Here is a 21,415-nt window from a genome sequence, read left to right as displayed (position 1 = left end):
TCGCTGTTCAGAGGGAGGATGTGCAAGTGGTGCAGAACACAAGTACCTGGAGGACCACATGAGCAGCAAACCGGACTGGTCTGACCAGACAGAGGTGCTGAACAAGAATGGCTGGAGCAGACTGGACTTCCTGAGTGGACTCAGGTCTTCTGATGTGTGCAGCAAGCTGCCAGAAATCTTTTAAAAGTCAGGAGTAGGCCTTGTGTGGTTCTACGCTGTGATCTTCTGGGGCATTCAAAGGGGCTGAGGAAACCAATCAGAAAAGCTGCTCCATCACAGGGAAAACCCTGGAGACACTGCGCGCTGTTATGGAAAGAGGATGGGGGCAAAACTGGAGGTCATCAGGAAAAATCCCATCTGGTGGGGCTCTTTGTGGGGAACTTTTAGCCATAGTCTCATTCCACCACAGTGGGCTAAGAAGTGCCTTGGGGGTCGTTGCTGCCCAATGCAATGCTTCCTCCTGACAACCCTGATGTATTGACTGAATGATTGATTTTATTATTTGTCATATGAGTCAGCATCTTTGATCTTTTATGTGTCTGCTGCTGTGTGCGTACAAAGTTCCTGTTTGGCTTCATGAAGTTCATCTAAATTAATTTAGGTTCTCTCTGTAAGATTTTTTGCATGACATCCAATTCAATGTGCCCTCACATTGAAGGGCAGCTCTGGGTCAGATAGGACCAAACTGCCAACTTTCTTGAGTCTCCAGATGAGTTCAGTCGTGTAAAAGTGAGAAGATTAAATGAGACCATTAATCAGGAGCTTCTCACACATAACAATTCAACATGGCAAAGCAGGCCTGGCTGTTTAGTCACTTTAACGATGCCAAGCCTTTAAGGATGATGGCCAGTGCTGTGTGGAGTTGTGTTTGTGCTCAGGGGTCAAGGGAAGACCCTTGTTGGTAGTGGAGTGCACTCATTGTCCTTCTGATGTGCTCCTTCTTCAGGTCTTTGGTCTGACGTGGTCGTCCTCAGCTCACTCTTAGGCTCTTCGCCTTGACTCTGCCCAGTATAATGGCACAGAGCTAATATAGTCCCCCAGGGGTGTCACATACGTTTCAGAATGTCCAACTCCAATACCTATAAGGAGGATACAGGCTGCTTTGATTTTGAATAAAACAGCAGATCTGCCAAAGATGATGGGGTCGGCTTTGTGGCTCCTTATGTTGAATGGATGGTGTTGTTGTGTCAGCCACTAATATCCAGAGATGATCTGCTGGACGGCAGCGTGAATAATGTCCACCTACTTTTTGAGTTTCAGCTACAACTGTCATCTGCCAAGAGGAAATGTGGCTAATCAGATGTTTGCACATCGCGAAACTGCAGCAAGACCCAATAGCTAAAGAATCAGAGCCACAAAAAACAAAGTGCTTAATGGAGTCGTAATGTAAATCACCAGCAGTCATCGATGAGAAGATATGCCTTAAATCTCGATGTTTAAACTGCAAACAAAGTAAAAATGGTATTTCTCTGAACTGATCATCAATCCTATGAGTACCCACAGTGAAGTTCTTGGAGGGTTGAATCCTCAGCATCAGGCCATTGACTCAAAACCATACAATAATATAAAGGCTTAACACCACAAAAATCTACACTCAAAACTTTTAAAGTAGACAAAGCTAGACTTGTCAGGAGCCGATAATCAGACGACGTACCGTTTCCAAAATCTAGACGCTGAGCCATTAACAAAGTGAGAATAGGCGTAAACTTATACTAATACACTGAAGCTGATTAGCAGTTGGATCAGCAATCTTGCATTCTGCCTCACGTGTGATGAAGGGTGTGAGGCTGAGCGTCGGTGTTGTGACACTTAATTCTAGGGAGGCAACAGTGCAACATGTCCTAGCAACACAGTCAAGAAGGATAAAGATACAAAATGGCAACAGGCCACACTTACAATATAGCAATAAAAACAGTTTATTAATTGTCAATTCATTACTAACACCAAATGCTCATGTATTAATAATCTCTCATGTACAAGGCCTACAAGAACTCAAAGTAAAGAAGCAGAAAAAAATATTTAAAGCAAACCAAAATGTCAAGAACGTTCACATTGTAACAGGCCTGGCTCATCTTGGATTAACTCTGCTGGTTATCTGATGAAACACAGAAAGCAAGCTGATGAAATGTCGGCCAACAGGAGCGCCGCAGAACAATCCCACCACTCAGGTGAGTCCTTCTGAATGAAGACAGACCAGGGAGGGCAGCTGGCTTTGTTCACGTCTTACAAGTCTGTCCTTCTCAGAGTGCCATCCACTTTGTGCTCCAGTCCCAAACTCCAAATGTGCTACGGGGTGCAGTGGGGTTGCCGCTCTGGAAGTGTCACTCTATACAGGGCTGATGAATGGTGTCATAAAAATCAACAAAAGTGATTGATCACAAACGCCACATTACATGTTTGTGTGATCTTTGTGATGACATTACAGTTTCAGAACATGCTAACTGATAAATAACAGACTTATTCAGTGCATGGTCACAGATTTGAAATCAAAGACACATAAACTTTGAAATCTGCATGTCACGTGTGTCCTCAACAGTCCACTCAGGAGTGACTGACAGTTCTTCCCACCAATCAGCTTTCTTCTTTTGTTTTCAGTTGGTACCTGCCTTTTCTGTGATGTCTTTTCTGATTTTGTCCTCGTCACCTCTGCCACTGAGAGTATTTCATTGGTGTCACCTCTTCATTTTGTGGTTTCCACCTTTTATATTTTTCTGCCTTCTTTCATTTCATGGCCAATGTACCCTTTTTAGATAAGTCCTTGTAAGAGTCAAGCTATACTCACACATTTGAGAACATCAATGACATGAAATGTAAAAAGAGTGTGGCCAAAAAATGAAACTTAAACTTACAAAAATACAGAAAGTCCAAGCAGAGTGAACCAACACCGAGTAGTGAGGGGGTCAAATGTGACCTTCAGTGGTGGGGGTACAGAAGGGGCCACTTCTGCTTTTTGGAGTTTTCTGTCAAGTAAATGAAGCTGAATCTTTGTGTAGCTGACACTCTCTCAGAGCAGAGCTTTCTAATCGTCCATCCTGCTGTTGGAGTTTATTGAGCTCCTGTGGCCTCCAGCTTGTAGTCTCGATGTGAAGAAACGTTGTCTTAGGTATCGATATGAAGAAGATGCTGAAGTGAAACTGAAACCTGAACCAACACATTCGGAGTATAGAGCGTCCTTCACACACCACCCAGGATATACTGACATGGAGCAAAGTGACATCCGTTATATTTTTAGGTTAATTTATCAAATTAACAGCTGGGTCAGCAGAGATCCCTGTGTGTTTCTGCTTTGTCTTTACTTTTTCTCTTATATGTCAGACAATAAAATCAGTTCATTTCATTTTCATTGTGTTGTGCATTTATTATGGTGTCCCATTTTTCATAAAATTAACATTATTATTTTAAATAATGTTCCTTTTACACATTCATTGATATTCTTCACTGTTGCCCCCCTTGCTAACCCTAGCATGCTGTTGTAATGTCCTCTTCAGGTCTTAAACATTTCTCTTTGAACCCTGAATGTTTAATTTTATTTGTATTGAGATCTTCTTAAATTCCCACTTTTGGACTCACCCTTGACACACAGCTGATGAATGTGTTTGGTTTGTAAAGACTCTTATCATTTATAAATGATGACCTAAATCAGTGTAAAAGTCTTATAAAGCCCCTCTACATTGGTCTGACATGTGACGGCTCTCTTTTTAGTCTCCTGTCCTCCTCGACTGTCCCTCCCCAGTATCTGATTGGACAGCATTGGCTGTCAGCTGACGTCACTAAATGACTTCTTCATTATCAGGGTTAAGAACGGCTGTCTCCACTCAGCCCAGGCGTCAGCCATCAGATGACATCCCAGAGATGGTACAAGTTCATTGCCACTCAGATAAGGCCCCATCTCCACAGCTCCAAAACAAAAATATTCCCCTTGTTGTCAGTGGCACTTCCTGGTAGTTGGCACTGCACTGTGCATTTGTTTTGATTTCTCCATTTTTTTATTACTACATTGAACTTTTTCAGTTGTGCTCTGGGGTTGAAGTTGTCATCACCGCACAGTACTGTTCTGTTGCTACCTCATTCTCTTGTCTGGTGTTTGTATTGTTCACAATCTTATGTCACAGCACTGGTGCAGAGATGATCAGTCCCTGTATGGATGACATACTGGCAGTAAGTTTCAGAGTTCTTCATGAAATCTTACATGTTGCTGATGTCAGCTGATAGAGGAGGACCACTTTCAACATTCAGAGTAGCTAAGAGGCTTACCACAAGTAAGAAAGTCCTTGTATGAATATGAAGACCACTGCTGTCTAAAAATCGTTAACCACATTTAGGACAACAATGAGTTTTTTCTTGCACCTTTAAGTTGTTGAAGAAGATTCTTCCTGTTTTTAAAATGTGTGTTGTATTCCAGTGTGTTCATTCCAGTGTGAATTCATATGTGGCTCTGAGGTTACCTTACATCTAGGATCTGTTTGACACTTTCAGCGTTTTCTCCACTATTCTTATGTATTTATTAATTACTTTCAACTTGAGTTCATTACTGCATTCAGAAGATTTGTCTTCATTATTATTTTTTTTGCCTGATAATTCAATGGAAAGATCATTTGTCAATTCTAGGACAGGCTTTACTTAAAAATGACTTTGTGTGTGTCTACGAAAACTTCTTCTGGAAGAGTACCCTTTACCACATTTAGAACAGGTGTACTGCTTCTCTCCAGTGTGGATTCTTCTGTGGCGCCTAAGTGTGTTTGACGTGAGAATCGATTGCCACACTCTGGCCAGCAATAAGGATTCTCTCCAGACTGAATTCTCATGTGATCTTTAGGAGTCCTGCTGTCTGAGAAAAGCTTGCCACAGTCAGAATGGCTTTGTTTCTTAATAGACTTAATGAGAATAACATTCTACAATCAGTTCAACTGTAATATTTCTCTTTAATATAACTTCTATGATTTTAAAGAGAACTGAGTTTTGAGAATTGTTTGCCACATTCCAAGCATTGGTGAGGTTTCTTTCTGGTGTGAAGTCTGATGTGACTCTTTAGGGTGCTTTGTTGTAAGAACTGCTTATCACATAGAGGACAACAATAAGGCTTCTCTCAATTATGAGTTCTAATGTGGCACTGAAGTGTGCTTAAATCTAAGAATCGTTTCCCACATTTTAAACATCAAAAATATTTTTCTCCAGTATGGATTTTGGTGTGTCTATAAAGACTTTTCTTGCTTGCGTAACATTTGCCACATTCAGAACAGATATACTGCATTTTCTCTTCAGGGTGAGTTTGTGTGTGAACTCGAAAACACCTACTGTTGAAAAACATTTTTCCACATTGAGAACAACAATATGGTTTCTCTCCAGTATCAATTTCTGTGTGCCTTTGAAAAGTGAGTTTGTCAGAATATTGTTTGCCACATTCCGGACAACAATAAGGTTTTTCTCCTGTGTGGCTTCTTCTGTGCCTCTGAAGATGGTTTCTACTGGAGAACGACTTACCACAATCTGAACAACAATGAGGTTTTTCTCCTGTGTGGATTCTTCTGTGTCTTTGAAGATTGCTTATTTGTGAGAACGATTTACCACAATCTGAACAGCAATGAGGTTTTTCACTTGTGTGGATTCTTCTGTGCCTCTGAAGATGACTTCTTTGTGAGAATGAATTACCACATTCTGGACAGCAATGAGTGTTTTCTCCTGTGTGGATTCTTCTGTGTCTTTGAAGACTGCTTCTCGTTGAGAACGACTTACCACATTCCTTACAATATGTTTTTTGTCCAGTGTGAATCTTCATATGCTTATTAAGATCACTTTTGTGTGTAAATTGTTTGCCGCATTCCAAACAACATTTTTTTCCAGTGTGAATTTCGATTTCCTTCTCCACTTGCTGTTGATCAGTTTTGATGGCTTCAGTCTGTGTTACTCCAGAAGCAGGGAGAGAACTGCACTGCAAAAAGTCTGTTGTCAGGCTCTCTGATCCCGTTGCTAATTTCTTCATAGCTTTCTCTTTGTATTGTAGGGAGGGCTGACCAAATGAAGGTGGACAGAAACTGCCATTCTTCTGTAAATCTGAAAGAACACAAACATTTTAACTATTTCTTTTTATCCTACCACCTTTATCCAAGGCGACTTACAATATTTGAGACATAATTGGTTACATTTCTCTTGTTCTTCCAACTGGAACACAGGCAGGTCACGTGACTTTTTCATGGTCACATGGTGTCAATAGCTGAATTTGAACCTGCAACTTCAAGGATTGATATCCAAACTCCTAACAACTTACCCTCCTTTTAAAATGAATTAAACAGTACAAGTAAAGTGGTAGCACACTGGTTGGAGTTCTTCCTCACACTGAGGTGCCATTTATGGTCTGGCCACTCTGTGTGGTCGTTACATGTTCTGCTGCTGTTTGTTCAATTTCTCCACCTTTTTCTCACATGTGAAAGACAGGCTTGATCTGATGAATCGATCACAAATCAAAATCAGCTCATTTTTATTCCAAATGACTTGACCGATGATCAGCAAATTAACTGATCTTAACATCTGATCTTGAATAAGAAAAAACATGCAAGACAAAGTTCCAACATTACCAAAATACAGAAACACGTCCTCGCTAGTCTAACAGTTTTATTGCCTTCCTACAAGAGATAACAAACTCGCAGTTTATAATATATGTGCAAAAAAAAGTCACTCATGGAGGATTCTCTGCTAACACTTTCAACAATACAAACCTTATTCAGCATCGGAGAAGTCAGCACAAAAGGGACTGGACTGAAGAACAAGCTGTTCTAAGGCTGAGGCGACCATCAAGCTTAGTCTAGCTCAGTCGTCTACTCTCACTCGGCCTCAAATAATGGCAGCACTTAGAAAACTCAACCTGATAATACTGACAGCAAGAATGGAAAAGACTTACTGGGACAGCAAAAATGGTGGAATTCGTAAGCCTGGACAACCAGCCACTTTCAGTTCTGGAAGATGTCACCTTCTAGTTCATTTAGATCCACGATCTGCCAGTGAGTGTTTGTTGACTGATTTATTTGTGTAATTAATTAACAAGACATTACTATTTTGACTAAAATCCCTTTTATTAGCCCTTCAGTGAATGTGTAGGTAGATTGGAGGAAAGGGAAGCAGAGTTTTACCGAGCTGGTACATAAATATAAATTGTTATCTAGTGGATGTCAAATAGCTACAAATTGTAATTAGCTCCTTTATTGGCTTGTTGGGTAGAATGGTACGAGCCTAGTTTTTAGACCTAAATGAAATAATAATAATTTTTTACATTTATGTAGCGCTTTTCCCACTACTCAAAGCGGTCAGCAATTGCACGTTAAGGGCCTTGCTCAAGGGCCCAACAGAGCAGAGTCCCATTTGGCATTTACAGGATTTGAACCGGCAAACTTCCGATTGACAGTGCAGATCCCGAGCCTCAGAGCCACCACTCTTAACAATAAGCATTATGTGAATAGTCATTTTTCAGTTATGAATTCTGTAACAGATATTATTATCATAATGATTTTTATCCCAAAAGTAAACAATGGTACAAGGACACGTATTTCACAGACGATTGCAAATCTCAAATACAAAACTGCTTAGTGCTGATGTCTCGACCACACAGACACACTCGGAGAGACAGACGACACCCGAGAGATGCAAAGAAACTCCACGCCAACAGAACTGCAGAATGAATGAAGAAACTGTCAACACAGATAAAAAATGATATTTGAGTCTGCAGCATCAGAGGTGAATCTTTATCTCTCTGAACCTTATACCACAAGAGATGCTGGGCCACTGGCTTTTTGGAGGACCAATAAAAATCGACGTCCTACTTGTGCCCTCCTTATATGAGTGGGGACAGTGAAGGTCTGTTCAGTACAGCAGCACACGTCGTGGATAACAGGAGGACCAGAATGTCCTCAGAACATGCAGAGATGATTATATTCTTATATTAGCAAAATACCCACGCTTCATAGTGGTGAAGTACTGCCTTAAAATTTTTACTAAGAAGAAAAGTAAACCTTTTTAAACTGAGGGAAAATATACCAATAATTATTTGTTAAGGATCTCTTTGTATACCACGTTGTCAGTTCAGCACTCCGGTTGTAATATGACCAAGCTGTGCGCTTAGCTTACTCTTGAGCATGCAATGTATAGTTGGCCATGTGAAAAGCAATCTTGCCCCAAATCAATGCCAACCTTTTGTAGGGTCTGTCCCTGAGACTTATTAATTGTCATTGCGAAGCAGAGCCTAAATGGAAATTGGAGGCGTTTGAATTGAAATGGGAGATCAGAGGGTATAACGGGGATGCGAGGAATAAAAACTCTCTCCCCTGAGCCACTGCCAGTAAAAACAGTTGCCTCAATTAGGTTCTTTTGCAGACACGTGACCTGAAGTCTCATGCCGTTACAAAGTTTCGGTGGCTGTAAGTTTCTCAGTAACATTATTGGTGCCCCAACCTTCAAAATCAGATTATACTCAGGAGTGCCTGGAGGATTCAAAGTGTGGAGAAACTCTACCGGATAGTGCACCACATCTTCCTCTTCAACATTTGAATCCACAGACTGATAGGTTTTCGGTTGTGAAGGTAGTTCTTGAAGTAAAATGTGGTTTATAGTCGTAGTCATGTCATTTCTTGGTGTCAGGATAGCTCTCTCCCTCAACCATGACCTTTTGTTTTCATTGGAAAGTTCAATATGGCAGCCGACAGTGGCGTCATACCACCGAAATAAGTACGTACAGTACAGGCAAAAAGTTTGGACACACCTCCTCATTCAATGTGTTTTCTTTAATTTCATGACCATTTACATTGGTAGATTCTCACTGAAGGCATCAAAACTATGAATGAACACATGTTAACAAAAAAAGATGAAATAACTGAAAACATGTTTAATATTCTAGTTTCTTCAAAATAGCCACCCTTTGCTCTGATTACTGCTTTGCACACTCTTGGCATTCTCTCGATGAGCTTCAACACGTAGTCACCTGAAATGGTTTTCACTTCACAGGTGTGCCTCATCAAGGTTATTTAGTGGAATTTCTTGCTTTATCAATGGGGTTGGGACCAGCAGTTGTGTTGTGCAGAAGTCAGGTTAGTTGGACGATCATTTATTTTTCAACAGGACAATGACCCCAAACACACCTCCAGGCTGTGTAAGGGCTATTTGACCAAGAAGGAGAGTGATGGAGTGCTGGAAATGGTCATGAAAATAAAGAAAACACATTGAATGAGGAGGTGTGTCCAAACTTTTGGCCTGGACTGTACATCGGTTTCGATTAGCACAGGGAAGCTGCCTACCAAATTTCGTGAAGATGGGGCCATAAATAAGAAAGTTTAACAGGGCGGACGTTGTCGACCGTTATGCGTAGAATTTCGAAATGAAACCTGCTTAACTTTTGTAAGTAAGCTTTAAGGAATGAGCCTGCCATATCTCAGCCTTCTACCTACAGAGGAAGTTGGAGAATTAGTAATGAGTGAGTGAGTGAGTCAATCAGTCAGTGATGGCTTTGCCTTTTATTAGTATAGATAAGAACCTGAACCGTTCTCCAAGACTGTCTCATTTTCTTCTAGTCGGAGTAGACGGCTACAAATATCTAATTAAACATTTTATTTGATTAGAAATGTGGAGTATGATTAAGACATGCCTTTAGTTTTGCTCAGCTTGTTTTTGTTCCATTATGTGTGCATTACGGGTAAATGTTCCTTGTGTATGCAGTAGCACCTTATTACAGAATGTGAAATTTACACATAGCTAAAAATACATTTACTAATTTGAAGAAAAAAAGAAAAATGGTATCATTATTATTGATATCAGCAGATCCTAATGGAATGGAATGGGTGATCAATATCAGCTCTAAAGACTCCGATCAGAGCCTCTACCCAAAAAGGTGTCTAAATTAGGGTTTTCCCTTCTTAATTGTAATGTATGTGATGATATTTACATCCTCTAGAACCTAATCTGGACTAAAAATAAACATTCAAATATATCCGCCTGTGTTAAGGGGGCACAGTGTTTAGCACCGCTGCTTTATTGTTCAAGTGTCAAGGGGTCAAATCGTGCCCAGAGTTGTTCTACATAGGGACTCTGAATGGGATTTCAGGTTATTCTGGTTCTTCCCCTCATCCCCATAAACATGCAGGTGAAGTGGAGTGGTGACTCCAAATTGACCCGATGTGACTGTGGGAGAAAGAAGGGCCCAAGATCATCTCCAAGTGAAGATTTCACACCACGGCCAACTTGTCCAGGCCATGCTGCTCCATCAAGTTCAGCCTGAGATCAGAACACAAGATGCTGAAAGGAGACCCTGAGACCCCCTGAATGTCATCATGGCTTGTACAGGCAGCTCTTTTCACTGTTAACGTCAAAGTGCACGAGATTACCATTAGAAAGATGAGGCACATATTAGGTGTGCACTGGCTTGAGCAAATTCACTCTTATGTAGTGCACAGGGGTGAGGATTTTATTCTTACTTATTTATTTCTTTTTGTGGACATTTCTACCATAACTACCACACAATTTAAGAAATATACATGTCTTTAACAAATTATAACTTTAATATTCTCATTGAACGTAATGTACTGTTGGCCTAACATACATCACAGCTTCAGTCAAAGCCTCATGATGTTCAAGTCATGTGCTCAACACTTTAGATTTTTCCTTATTCACCCAAGTTTTTCTAATTAATCATTTATTAGGTAACCTATTGTTTGTTATCATGGGCCCGAGTAGGTGGTCTTTATCCAAGTTCAATTAACCGTGTTTTCAACTCTCATTTCAATCTTCAAGAAACATCACAGCACCCACCATTAAAATTTATAAATGTTCTCTTTCTTTTATATTAAATCACATTACTCACTTATTCCAACACTCCCAGGTGACTCTTCTCCTTCTCTCCCATTTCCCTCTGTGATTTTCTCTTCAGACTCTGATAACTCTGATTTCAGCTCTACAGAATTCTCCTGTGTAGCCAGTCGTCCCGTATTAGTGGACCAGGGCTGTAAACTGGATGGAGATTCTTCACAGGCATCTTGCTTGTAAATATCCTCAGTTTCATGCTTTAGAGGTTCAAGACCAACAGGGAAATCATTCAAATCCTCAGCTTTAATGGCAGCAGTCACCCCTTTGCACTCCTCCTCTTTAAAAACTGAAATTCTTTCTTCGTGATCCTCCAGCTTCACACACACATCCTCTGGTGTGAGCCGCTCACAGTCCTCTTCTTTAATGTCCACCGTTCTTTCATCCACGCCATCTTCTTTGGCAGAGGCCATGCTCTGTGGGAAACTCTTATCTCTCTTTAAGTGTCTGCCCTTCTCTTCTCAGATTCACTTCTCACATGGACAGCCCTGAGCTGGAGGCCATTAGACACCTCAGTGTATGGCCATGTGAAATGGGAAAGCCCTGTGAAAATAAAAGTGTAGTATTAACTTCATAAAGTCAGTAAAAATAATGAGCACACTTCAGGATCACAGTGCCCTCCATGAGGTTTGGGTCATGGACATATTTCTCTCGATTTCCTCCTCTGCATCACAGTTTAAAATTCCATATCAAACAATTCAGATGAGATCAAAGTGCACTGCAGACCTTCATTAAAGGGGATGTGCATACATTTCAGTGCCACCATGTAGATATGACAACACTTTATCTACACAGCACCATCATGTTTGGACACAACAATGGCAGGTCTCTTAAAGCCATCATATTTAGGGCTTTGTTGGCTACAGACTGACATGAACGTCAAACAGGAGGACGAGGTCTTCACATCATTGACACATTCACACGTTTCAGTGCAGGAAGTGTTGTAAAGACAAAGAGACCATCAGAAATTGTGAGACAATTCATTCATTCGTTTTCAGATAAGAGTACATGGAGCTCCTCAGAAACTACTTAGTGATAATGGTGGGGAATCAGAGAGATGTCAGAGAATTATAACATTGAAACAAAGACCACCACTGCATACAGTCCTGGGGTAATGGACTACCTGAGAGACACAATCAGACACTCACAGAAATTATACAGAAAGTGTTAAAGAATACTGGATGTGACTGGTTAGTGCCAGATTAGTGCCACGGGGCACTAATGGTAAAGAATACCATGCACAATATTTATGGGTACAGCTCATATCAGCCAGTGTTTGGCCGAAATCCAAATCTTCCTTGTGTTCTCGTGGACAGACCACCCGCCCTAGAAGGCACCACTAGGAGTGTGGCAGTGGAGCACATATTCCAGCGCTCGACACTCCAAGAAGAGCATTTACTGAAGCCGAGTGTTCAGAGCGAATACGGAGAGCACTCCAGAGACAGGTTAATTCTGAAAATGATAAATCTGAGACAAAGTGGACGACAAAAGAGTGGACTGTGCAGAATGGAAGGGACCTGCAGATGTCACTGGACAGGATGGAGTTGTGAAATGTGTCAGACGTGGAGGTGCTCTTGGAAGGGCCCACCATTCTAGACTACATAAAGTCAACGGTAAAGGTGACAATCGACATACCACAGCAGTGACAGAGATGAAGAGAGAGATTTATCTAACACTACATCAGATAATGAAGACACTGGAGATGAGAAGGAGACTCTAAACTCTTCAGTCCCAAAAGAAGATGTCGATGTTGAAGTTGAGCAAACTCACAGGTTAAGACAGAGTCATTGTGTTTGTCTAAAAAAGGGGCAAACTGTGAGATATGTGGTCAGAGATGGTGGCATACAGATAAAGAATTAGATTGGGCTGGCAAAGCAGAAATTGGTATAATTTAGAGTTTACTGATCCTGACAGCACTGCTGACACAGAAGGTCTGTTGGCACATCAAGTGTGGATAATCTGCAAGATGAACCAGAAACTAATGAACTGCAACTACGGGACTTGTGTGTGGAAATCACGGAGATATCAGCTGAGTCAGCAAAGCAGGAAGAGATAAGCAGATGGGAAAGAAATGGAGCATCTGAGGAGGTGGAAAACCACAAGATGGATATGCCCTTTAAAAAGAGACTTCAGCAGGAATCGTACCTAAAGAGCACCTAGTGGCACAAGGGTGTGAGGGGCAAGATAGGAGTGGGCTCAACAGGGATTCACCAACATGGGCATCAGAATCTGCTCACCAAGGTCTCTGAGGCGGCACTGCCACTTTAAACAATGAGGAGAGACACTTGAGCTCCAGCCCATAATAGTCGAGTTGCAGCTCTGCAGCTTTCACATTGTTATGGCTTCATCTGTTTGGATGGGCTTACCACTACCCTGATTTGAGACCTGTTCTTCATTTAACACGAGCATCTCCAGTAAGAATAAAAGTATATATAAATAATGAAAGTAGTTTTTTTTTTTTCTTGTTCTTTATTTCGCCTTATACCATTTACTGTATTAGGAATTTGTTACTTTTCGCATACCCCTTGGGGTCCCAGCCAACACAGGGCGCAAGGAAGGAAACAAACACTGGGCAGGGCACCAGCCCACTGCAGTCTAGCTTGTGTAAAGTTTGTATTATTTATTTCCCATTAATCAAATCAAAGTCATAGTGTTACAGTGAAACAGCACGATCATCTTTCCTGATAAGAAAATACAAAAAAAATAAAATTATTGAAATTATTTCTAATAGGTCTCAGTATGAGAAAAACTGGTGGAAATGAAACCTGAACGCGCCCTGTAAAGATACATCAGAAATGAACGACGGGGCCGCGCTGGAGTGAGCGGCTTAACAAGCGCGTGCCCGACAGAGAGCACAGTTCGGAGAATGCGCGAAATGAAAAGGTGAAGCGGAGCAGACAAGTGCACGAGCGCGAAGAGTGCAGCAGCAATCCCGAGTTAACGCGCCTCGGCCAAGTCAGATGTAGCATTACATTTCACGGGACACCGACTAGAAAATAAATTAACGTAGCACTAACAAAAAAAAGTGCGCGACCCCCGTCATCCACAATAAACTCGTGAAGGTGCGATTTGCAAAGCCGCCTCCTCCACGTAGCGCTCAACCCCCAACACTAAACGACGCGGCGTCAGGCACCTCCTCAAATTTAAAGCCGCTAGGCATGTTGCGGTCTTTCTCACTACTGGCATTCCCACCCGTACGCGATCGCCACGCTCGACTTTGTCACATCTTCCGCACCTTTGGTTGATGTTATGGCCGTGAAGAAGTCGGAGCGCGAGGGTCTCATAATAGCAAACTAGTGATCGGCTGCTGGATACTGACTCGTCGAGCTTTCAAAGCGCCGCCATGATGCTTTTATGAAATGTGCCTGTCACGTGATTTTGAGGCACGCTAGCGTCACGACGTTATTGATATCTGCGCCATTGACATACAATTACTAGACGTAGCATGACCGACAGCATCGTACGTCAATGTCACCGCCATATTTCGAGTGGCACAGCTATGGATTACGTTTCATAGGTAAGGCTGAACAATTGTTTTTGTTATATTTGGCCATTAGAAAATCCCGTTTTATAATCTTAGCACTCAAGGTGCAATACAAATAAAATTAAACAACAATAAAATTACAATAAAATTAAACAACATTAGTTAAATTAAAGCAAGAGAATGATAAATCAAAAAGCAATAATTAGCAATCAAACAAAGATAACTGGCAGTAACAGTGCAAAATTCACAATTGGTATGCCAGTTTGAAAAGATAAGTTTTGAGGGCAGTTTTAAAATCATTTATTTAATCAAGCTAACGTATATGAAAAGGAAGAAAATTCCCGAGTTGAGGAGCACAATGAGAGACGCTCGAGCTCCCATAGCACTGAGTCTGATGTGTGGTACAGAAAGTCGAGCTGCAGATGAGGATCTGAGTGAGTGAGAGGAGTGTCAGTCTGGAGGAGATCAGTGAGGTGTGGAGAGCTTTAAATGTTCAGAGCGGGATTTAGTATTGTATTCTGTAGTTAACTGAGAGCCAGTGAAGTTGAGAGAGAATCGGTGTAATACAGTTTGTTCAGTGGATTTAGAACAGTATGTTATTATTGTGGTGTTATGGGTCCACAGTTGGCTCAGCAAATGATCACCGCACTCGCAGCGGCTTAGTGAGGGGGTGTGGTGGCCATAGCAAGCCACGGGGCGATCTGCGGTGTGGGAGTTTCTCACCTAGTGCACAGGTGAGGAACTGCCCACATCCGTGATTGTTCCCGTGGCTAATGTGCTGTGGCTGCTATGGCCCCTCGCAATATAAAAAGAAACGCAAGTCAGTTGGGAGGGATGAGAGAAAAAAAAGAGAACGAAAAGGTCGGAGATTACAGGAAGCATGTCGTTGCAAGAGAGAGACACACGAAGCGTGTGGGTGAGCGAGCGAACGAGCGCTAGTGGACAGCTGCGAGGAAGCCTGGGTGTTAGGCCGACGGCCAGGAGTCGTAGTTGAAGTCGCTCCCTCTGAGTGATCAGGTAGCGGGAGTGACCAGGGAAAGGCGACTGGCCGCAGAAGGCCGGAAAGGCAGCGGGAGTTGGGAGGCTTGGTGGTGGATTCCCCAACGTGAGTTTCCTGGCCGTTGGAAGTGAACCAAGACTCGGGACTGGGATGAGTGCCCGACCGAAGCCAGGGATCGGGAGGTCTCCAGTCTTGTGTGCATGGATGTAGGAGAAAAGGGCAGCTGCAGAGAGAGCGTCTCGCCTGTTGAAGGGCACGTATGGGAGAAGCAGACGAGACGCTAATGCTAACAGGAAAGAAGCACCGAGCTTGGCATTGTCATTTGTTTTAAAAACTGCTTCCTGTATGAACATTTTAACCTCGATTTTTAAGGATTGTTTTTGTTTTTTTGTGTATTTTTAACCTCCACGTGTTTTATTGGATTATTTAATGAAATTTTTGGATCACTGCACTTTATGGACGCTTTGTTTTTGATTTGTTGACTGTTTTTAATAAAAGCACTTTTGCACATTTGTACCATCGCCTTGCTATGTTGTTGCCTCTACTGTCTAGCTCATCTCGGTGACATTATAGACGGTGTTGGGTTCAAGGGCTTCCATATAGCAGATGGGTGTATGGAGCAGAACCCACATCGTCACAATTATCCTAGCAGCAGAATTTTGAAGAAGTTGTAAGCGATGGATACGTTTTTGTGGAATGTCAGATATAACAGCATTACAGTAATCTATATGTGAGGTGACTCGGACATTAACCAATACTTCAGTACTGTGTTGTGTAAGAAGAGGACAAAGTCTAGAAATGTTTTCGGAGATGGGAGATGGCAGTCAGAGAAATGTTACTTATATGGGAGGAATTATTTAATAATAATAATTTTTATTATTTAAAAATTGCCATTAATAGTGTATAAATGGATATAAATAATTGCATGCAAATGATTTGCCCAAATCTGTTGTAAGTAAACGATACTGTTTTAAATGTTATTGTTTTTTCATCAGAAAACTCGGTTTCCACGTCTACTGTATTTGTTTAAATGGCACTTTTGCCACTCGCAATAAGGCTGACACGCTGATGTATCGTGTCGACTGGGCAACACAGTGAATGCGGCGTCCATCTTTATATGTCTATGATCCGCGCAGTCAGCAGCAGATTGGCTCAGCCCCTCATCTGCTGAACGGCATTGGCTCAAAGTGTAAAAGCAGTTGGCCCTGCTGCATCTGTAAGGTGTGCTGACGAGAGTTTAAATCCTAGTGGGCCTCGCGTATGGTCCCTGCTCAAAGTTAAAAAAAGGACTTTTTAAAAACAGCTATGGAGTACTTGTTTGTAAGTTAACACATACGTTTAGGAGACATTATGAATGATTCACATGCGGCACCTCGTTCCTTGGTGTGTAGTCTTGTCCACCTAGAATCTGTAACACATTAATAAGCATACTTTGCGTTAAGCAATCCAGCGTTTTTTCTACCCCATGTCGAACATATCAGAGAGGCTAAGAAACGCTTCACCAAAGCCGACTTGTATCTGCGCACGACACTCCTCATTAAACGTTTTTACTATTCAGTGATTCCCAGATCTGTAGCTGATTTTTATTATTGATTTCCAAAAAGCAATGTGAGTAAAAGCGAGCTCTGCGTAACTAATCACAACTGTCTTTAAAACAGAATCAGTGCAATCGACAGCGTCTTCTGCAATTTAGGGAAAGCCTCGGGATTTCTGTGTTAATGAGACAAAAATGTTGAAAAGAAACTTTGTGAATTCATCCACAGGTGGACATAAAGATCACTCAAGTACTGAGAAGAAGGAGCAGCTGGATAAGCACATCTGGAGCCAAACTTTCTAAAAAAAAATCCGACTTTGTCAGCAACATCCTTTCCTTGTGAATTAATCTTTTAAAAGGGGGGTAAATAAGTAATCTACTGAAGTGCAGCACAACAAAGTAAATCATTGATGTAAATAGAATTCTTGACAGACTAAGCTTTTGTCGTTTCTGTTTTCTTAAACCATCTTCAGTCCCACAATCCCCCGCAGTCCCTGACACGTTTAACGTTCTCTGCTCCTCACCTGTCGTGTTACCCAAAGCATCAACACGGAGTTTCATTCAAGGCTTTACCGTCCGTCCTGTCACACACATAAAATAAGACATACATTTGTTCTACATACGTGTTCAATAATATTAATAAAAATAATAATAATAGTAAACTGGCAGTCAATGAGAAAAAGCTCAAGATGGTAATATCTATGAGAAGAGCCCTCATGGCATCAGGGTGAGGAGGTGCCTTGTCTCCCGTTACGTGAGCTCGTCTGCCACCCCTCACTTAAACTGGCACGCGTTACACTGGGGGGCAAATGCAATGGAGAATACCGACAATGAACACCTCCAGATGTGCAATAAATCGACTGTAAACTGAAGCATTCCATTGTCAAACGTAAAATACAAAGGAGTACATTTCAGATAAACGATGAGATTTGTTAATTATAAACAATGCAGCATAACTATTATATATGTTGTTACTTTTTTATTTATTCTCACCAAACTTTACATATCTAGATGGAAGTTAATATGGTAATATGTTTACAATAATTCTGATTAAAGTACACTGTCAAAATATATTAATGAACAAACTGAGACACATTGGCCTTTTATCACAAAGCGTGTGCGCTGTCATTTAGGACACAATGCATTGTTAACGTGACGCACTCTCTACTGACGCGATGTCACGAAAACAAAGAAACAGCGCAGTCCATGTAACTCACAGCCTCCTTGATTTCTGACCTTATGATTAGTTGTCAAGATCATATAAATAAAGTCATTTTAAGAAGATGACAAGTCTGCTACAGTCTGTTCAATAAACGCTCCGTTTAAAATGTTTTCATATACAGAATATAAAACAGAATCTCAATGAAGCGGGACTCGTGAGTAGTAACGAATAATATGTGACTCTGATTAATCATAATTCATAATAAAAACTGCGACTTCCTACAACGGGCACTGTAAACGTAGACATTTCAATAACTCATTTAGGAGGCTTGTGTGTTCATTTCAATATCGATTTAAGAGCTCAGTAAGCCACCTGTTGTACTAAACGGCCGCTCAAACAACACTTAACAGTAAATCGTCTAACAACTCAATATAAGACAATGAAACGAAGAGGCCGCGCCGCCGACAATGAAGGCTCACGCTGTCCTGCTGCGTGTTTGGAAGGCGCTGATTGGCTGAAACTGTTTATAGCGAATTGTGCCAAGATGGAAGTGCCGTATAGCGAATATAAAAGAAAAGACACATTTAACATTCAACCTACCGACAGATTTTACATACACGAACTGCTGATTGGGTGTTGACATATAAATGTAAAATGCTCTCAATTGAAAGAGGTGTTCCCTTCTTAAGTGCTCGCGTGATTTTGATGCACGGTGGTGCGCATGTGCATGCAAAAGATTTTTTTTTTTGTAATAAAAGGAGACTGCATAACCGGTATATTTTACGCTGGTCATTAAGCTTCAGAGAGTGTTGTTATTTTTTCGATGTCAGTATATTACCCAAGTGTTGGCTACTCTGTTAATAATTTTCTTGTCATCTCAAGGACATTTAGTCTACATGTCAACAGGTTATGGGCCCAGGACACGCGTAAGTTAATTGGCAAGAAATTTCGAGTCAGACGGCATGGCGGGTACTGCAGACTTACGGGCTACTGGAATTTAAAAGAGAGAACAGGGTAACCGATGGAATAGGGTTAGTGTTCGAAGGAGGAGAGAAGAACTATGAACTGTGGGAAACAACATCTTTGGGCTATCAGTGGTTACAAGGGTTAAAAGAGACGATACTGTACGAGCCAAGTGAAGACGAAGACAGAGAGGAAGACGCTGAAAGAAATGGTGAGGCATATGCTGAATTAATACAGTTTCTAGACGATAAGAGCCTCTCCCTTATTATGCGAGAAGCTGCAGATGATGGCAGAAAACCAGTAAAAATCTTAAGAGACTGTTACGCTGGTAAGGGCGAGCCACGAATAATTAGTTTGTACACTGAGTCGACCTCATTACAGGAGGCACATGAAGAAAGCATGACCGATTATATAATACGCGCAGAGGACGCCATTACAGCGCTAAGAAGTGCGTGGGAAACATTAAGTGACGATCTCCTGAGAGCAATGATTTTGAAGGGCCTTCCAGAAACATTTAAGCCGTTTACTGTGTATGTGACACGTAGCGATGAGACTATGACCTTTGCTAAAATTGAGAAGTTACGAAGAAACGGAGAAATATATCGTTTGTGCATTAGATGATCACGTGATGAGAGTACAGATTAAAGAAAGGCTCAGCAGCGCACCAGCACAAAGCCGGGCGGATATTATATGCTATAGTTGTGGTCAGAGAGGACATATAGCCAGAGTATGTCTGAAAAGGCGTTCTGGACAGACCAAGTGGTGCAGCTATTGCAAAAGTAAGACACACAGAGATGCAACGTGCCGATGGAGATGGCAATGACAATGACAATGCAAAGCAGATGGCTGAGGAGGACACCAAACACACTTACGCTTTCAAGATAAGTGAAAACCTGAGCCAGCCAAGGCTGAACCTAAAAGGCTTGATGGTCGACACAAGAGCAACATCCCATATCATTACAGACATCAAAAGGCTTAAGACATTTGATGACGAGTTCCAGCCAGGGAGGCATACCATGGAGCTGCTGATGCAACCAAAACCAAAGGAATCGCGCAATGGAGAGGAGATGCGGAAGTGGAGCTGATTGACAGCAGAGGACGACAGTGCACAGCGATACTCAGAGAAGTGCTGTACATTCCCTCGTACCCACAGGACATTTTCTCAGTGAAAACAGCGATGGCCAGTGGAGCCAGCATGATCTTCCAGCAAGACAGAGATTTAATTCAGCTCAAAGACGGTCATTCATTTGACATCAAAGAGTATAACAGACTGTACCTATTAAACACGGTATACCGTGATGGAAACGATGACAGTTGTAAAAGTTGTCAAGCTGTGCAGACATGGCATGAAATTCTTGGCTATTGTAATTATGATGACATATTGAAGCTACAATATGCTGTTGACGGGTTAAAAATCAAAGGTAAAGGTGATAAGACCAGTCTTACCTGTGAAGTTTGTACTCAGGGAAAATGAACCCAGGGTAAAATCAGATGTCCTGACAAAAGAGTCAAAGAAGTACTTGAATTAATTCACGCAGATTTAGCAGGTCCAATTGACCCAGGATCAAAGGGGGGTATAAATATCTGATGGTATTCACTGATGACTTTTCCAGTGTAATAATTATCTATTTTTTAAAGTATAAAAGTGGTACTGTGGTAGCTTTGGAGAAGTTTATTGCTGACAGTTTCCCTTATGGGAAAATCAAATGTGTGCGGGTGGTCGGACAATGGTACAGAATTTAGGTCAGAAAGCTTCAAATCACTGCTGACCAAAAATGGTATCAGGCATAAAGCTTCTTCACCTTACTCACCTGACCAGAATAGTCCTGCTGAATGACAGCGGAGGACACTATGTGACATGGCCAGGTGCCTGTGCATTGAGAGTAACCTCCCCAAAGAGCTATGGACGTATGCGATGCCAACAGCAGCGATAATCAGGAGCAGGTGCTACAATCGCACCAAACAGATACCATACTTTCTGTTGACATGGAAAAGGCCTAATGTTTCTGGGATGCATACTTTTGGGTCAGTGTGCTATGCATACAAACAAGACAAAAAGAAGTTAGACAGTAGGTGTGAGACAAAGTGTTTCTGTTGGCTGTGACAAGTATAGCCGAGCCTACATCATCTACTATCCAGATACTGGCAGGGTCCTAAAGCACAGACTAGTGAAATAAATTGAGAAGGGTAGGATAGAGCAGAGCACACAAACCGACCGGGAACAGACTGATGACAGTGATGATTATGACCTGAGGAGGGGTAATACTAGGCAGATTAGCAGAATTATTAGTAGTTCTGACATTACTGATGAAGAGTTCATGCAAATCAAACTGGAGCAGATAACCAAGACTATCCAGGTACACACTATCCCAGCTGAGAGGATAGGAAGCCAGCACACTTGGATGATTATGTATTTGATATAGATAACAATGACCA

At 41.6% G+C, this 21,415-nt stretch overlaps 2 protein-coding genes across 3 annotated transcripts in view; both read right to left on the bottom strand.

Moving 5' to 3' along the window:
* LOC120528485 (zinc finger and SCAN domain-containing protein 2-like) overlaps positions 1-18,703 on the bottom strand; it is a 422,905-nt gene extending 404,202 nt beyond the window's left edge. The window contains exon 1 of one of the 2 annotated variants that reach the window (XM_039752663.1): positions 18,617-18,703. The gene's annotated coding sequence lies outside the window, so the exon portion shown is untranslated. Of the gene's footprint in view, positions 1-14,071; positions 14,172-18,616 lie in introns of those variants that run through there. The other variant, XM_039752662.1, reaches the window with a different exon arrangement.
* LOC120528489 (gastrula zinc finger protein XlCGF49.1-like) lies at positions 1,901-11,194 on the bottom strand. Its single transcript, XM_039752667.1, has 2 exons — positions 10,838-11,194; positions 1,901-6,051 (listed from the first exon to the last, which is right to left on the bottom strand). Exon 2 carries the CDS (start codon positions 5,978-5,980, stop codon positions 5,156-5,158), a length of 825 nt encoding a protein of 274 aa, XP_039608601.1. The 5' UTR covers positions 5,981-6,051; positions 10,838-11,194; the 3' UTR covers positions 1,901-5,155.
* Positions 18,704-21,415: the final 2,712 nt, after the last annotated feature.

Source organism: Polypterus senegalus, chromosome 4, assembly GCF_016835505.1.
Source record: "Polypterus senegalus isolate Bchr_013 chromosome 4, ASM1683550v1, whole genome shotgun sequence".
Taxonomy (NCBI): domain Eukaryota; kingdom Metazoa; phylum Chordata; class Cladistia; order Polypteriformes; family Polypteridae; genus Polypterus; species Polypterus senegalus.
The sequence above is the reverse complement of the archived record's forward strand: the minus strand, read 5'-3'. Positions and strand labels throughout refer to the sequence as shown.

Bases quoted from the DNA above. Each gene is read 5' to 3' on its own strand.
- LOC120528489 (XM_039752667.1), bottom strand. From the start codon at position 5,980: ATGAAGAAATTAGCAACGGGATCAGAGAGCCTGACAACAGACTTTTTG.